Raw genomic sequence first — 2027 nt, 5'->3', positions numbered from 1 at the left:
ATACAAAATAAGAACTAAACGAATCAGTTGCTAAAAAAAGGAGTGAAACCCGGTCTCCACCTCTCAGCCTCGTATCTCTCACTCTCACTAACTGAATCAACCACCACCATCTTCACTTACAAAACAACCATCATTCTCTTCCATTTTTAGGGTTCTTCAATCTAATTGATCACCTCTCTCGATAATTAATCAAAAACAATTACCATGGCAGTAAAGTTATCCAAAATGCAGAAGAAGGTTAACTACGATGCCAAACTCAGCAAGCTTCTCGATCATTACACACAGATACTCGTAGTCGGTGCAGACAATGTGGGATCCAACCAGTTACAGTGCATAAGACAAGGACTCAGAGGAGACTCCATTGTTCTAATGGGTAAGAACACCATGATGAAGAGAACCATTCGTCTCCATGCTCAGAAAACCAACAACAGCGAAATCCTTAACCTAGTTCCTCTTCTCGTGGTGGGTACCTTCTCCAGACTCCATTCAATCGATCTTTTGATTTTTTTTTTCTTTTTGATGTATAATTATTGATTAATCGATTTTGAATCAGGGGAATGTGGGATTGGTGTTTACGAAAGGAGATCTTAAGGAAGTGAGCGATGTTGTTGCTAAGTATAAGGTTTACGAAATTAAATTCTATCACTTCAGTCATGTTAATTTCCATGCATGTGTACGTATCAGATTTGTTAATCCGATTGTAACCATGGCTTCAATTTCCAGGTTGCAGCACCTGCACGTGTAGGTCTCGTTGCACCAATTGACGTCATTGTTCCTCCAGGAAACACCGGATTAGATCCATCGCAAACTTCATTTTTCCAGGTAATTTCTTTTTTCATTTTCTTAATTCATCAATGGAACTCAAAACTCAAAAACGATAATCTCTAATTTCTCCCCCTTCGATGATCTGAATATATAAACACTAGGTTCTTAACATTCCGACGAAGATTAACAAAGGAACAGTGGAAATTCTAACTCCGGTGGAGCTAATTCAGAAGGGTGAGAAGGTGGGTTCATCGGAAGCTGCTCTTCTCACAAAACTAGGAAGAAAACCCTTCTCATATGGCTTAATTGTTCATTCGGTTTATGAAAACGGATCAGTGTTCAGTCCGGAAGTTCTTTACCTCACAGAAGATGATCTCATTGAAAAATTCAACACTGGACTTTCTCAAGTTGCTGCCTTTTCATTGGGAATTAACTACCCTTCCTTAGCTGCAGCTCCACATATGATCATCAATGGTTACAAGAACTTGCTATCTGTTGCTGTTGCTACTGAGTACTCCTTCAAACTTGCTGAGAAAGTCAAGGAGTATTTGAAGGTGAACACTCTTTCTCTGATTTTTTATGTTATAATATGTTAATATTTTGAAATAACAAGTTTGATATGGATATATGATCATCAATGGCAGGATCCAAGCAAATTTGTAACAGCAACAACACCAGTTTCTGTTGCTAAAGATTCAAGTGCACCAGCAGCTGTGGAAAAGGAGCAGAAGAAGGAAGAACCACAGGAGTCATCTGAGGAAGAAGGTGGTTTAATGGGGTTGTTTGATTGAAGGCTAGTTTTTTAGGTATTTATCTGTGTTTATTACTTATAAGTTGTTCCCATTTGATTTGAACCTTGTATCAAGATTTAGTCTTTGGTGAAATTAATAAACATTTTTCATTCCCAAGTTTTGGTGCTTTTAATTGCTATGCTATAATTTAAAAAAGAAATTGAAAGAATGGAGTATTTCATGTTAACAGTGTATCGCATAAATCGATATCTACACACGAAAAATCACAAATTTCTATTTGGATATGTGAACGAGAATTTGTTTTCGAGTACTTCAATGTCAGCGAAAAGAGAAATTAGAAGGGAGGAGGAAAAGCACATACTTGAAATTGGCAAGAGACAGCCGCAGCCGCCGGAAAAACGGAAACCGTGGGTGATGAGCAGATCGAAATCACCGGTTTGGGAACATCGACTGTCAGCTAGTTTGAGGTGTTAAATTTTTAATGGAACAACAACATAAATTTGTTTGGGT

The 2027-nt window shown here is 37.9% G+C and overlaps 1 protein-coding gene across 1 annotated transcript; it reads left to right on the top strand.

The window, feature by feature from the left end:
- The first annotated feature begins 204 nt into the window (after positions 1–204).
- LOC145132377 (large ribosomal subunit protein uL10z-like) lies at positions 205–1666 on the top strand. The gene is made up of 5 exons (XM_079067125.1): positions 205–462; positions 554–622; positions 724–822; positions 927–1319; positions 1410–1666. Exons 1-5 carry the CDS (start codon positions 205–207, stop codon positions 1554–1556), a joined length of 966 nt encoding a protein of 321 aa, XP_078923251.1. The 3' UTR covers positions 1557–1666.
- Positions 1667–2027: the final 361 nt, after the last annotated feature.

Source organism: Lactuca virosa, chromosome 8, assembly GCF_052849685.1.
Source record: "Lactuca virosa cultivar CGN04683 chromosome 8, Lactuca_virosa_CGN04683_v6, whole genome shotgun sequence".
Lineage (NCBI taxonomy): Eukaryota > Viridiplantae > Streptophyta > Magnoliopsida > Asterales > Asteraceae > Lactuca > Lactuca virosa.
Note: the sequence above shows the minus strand (reverse complement) of the source record. Positions and strands in the feature narration are given on the sequence as shown.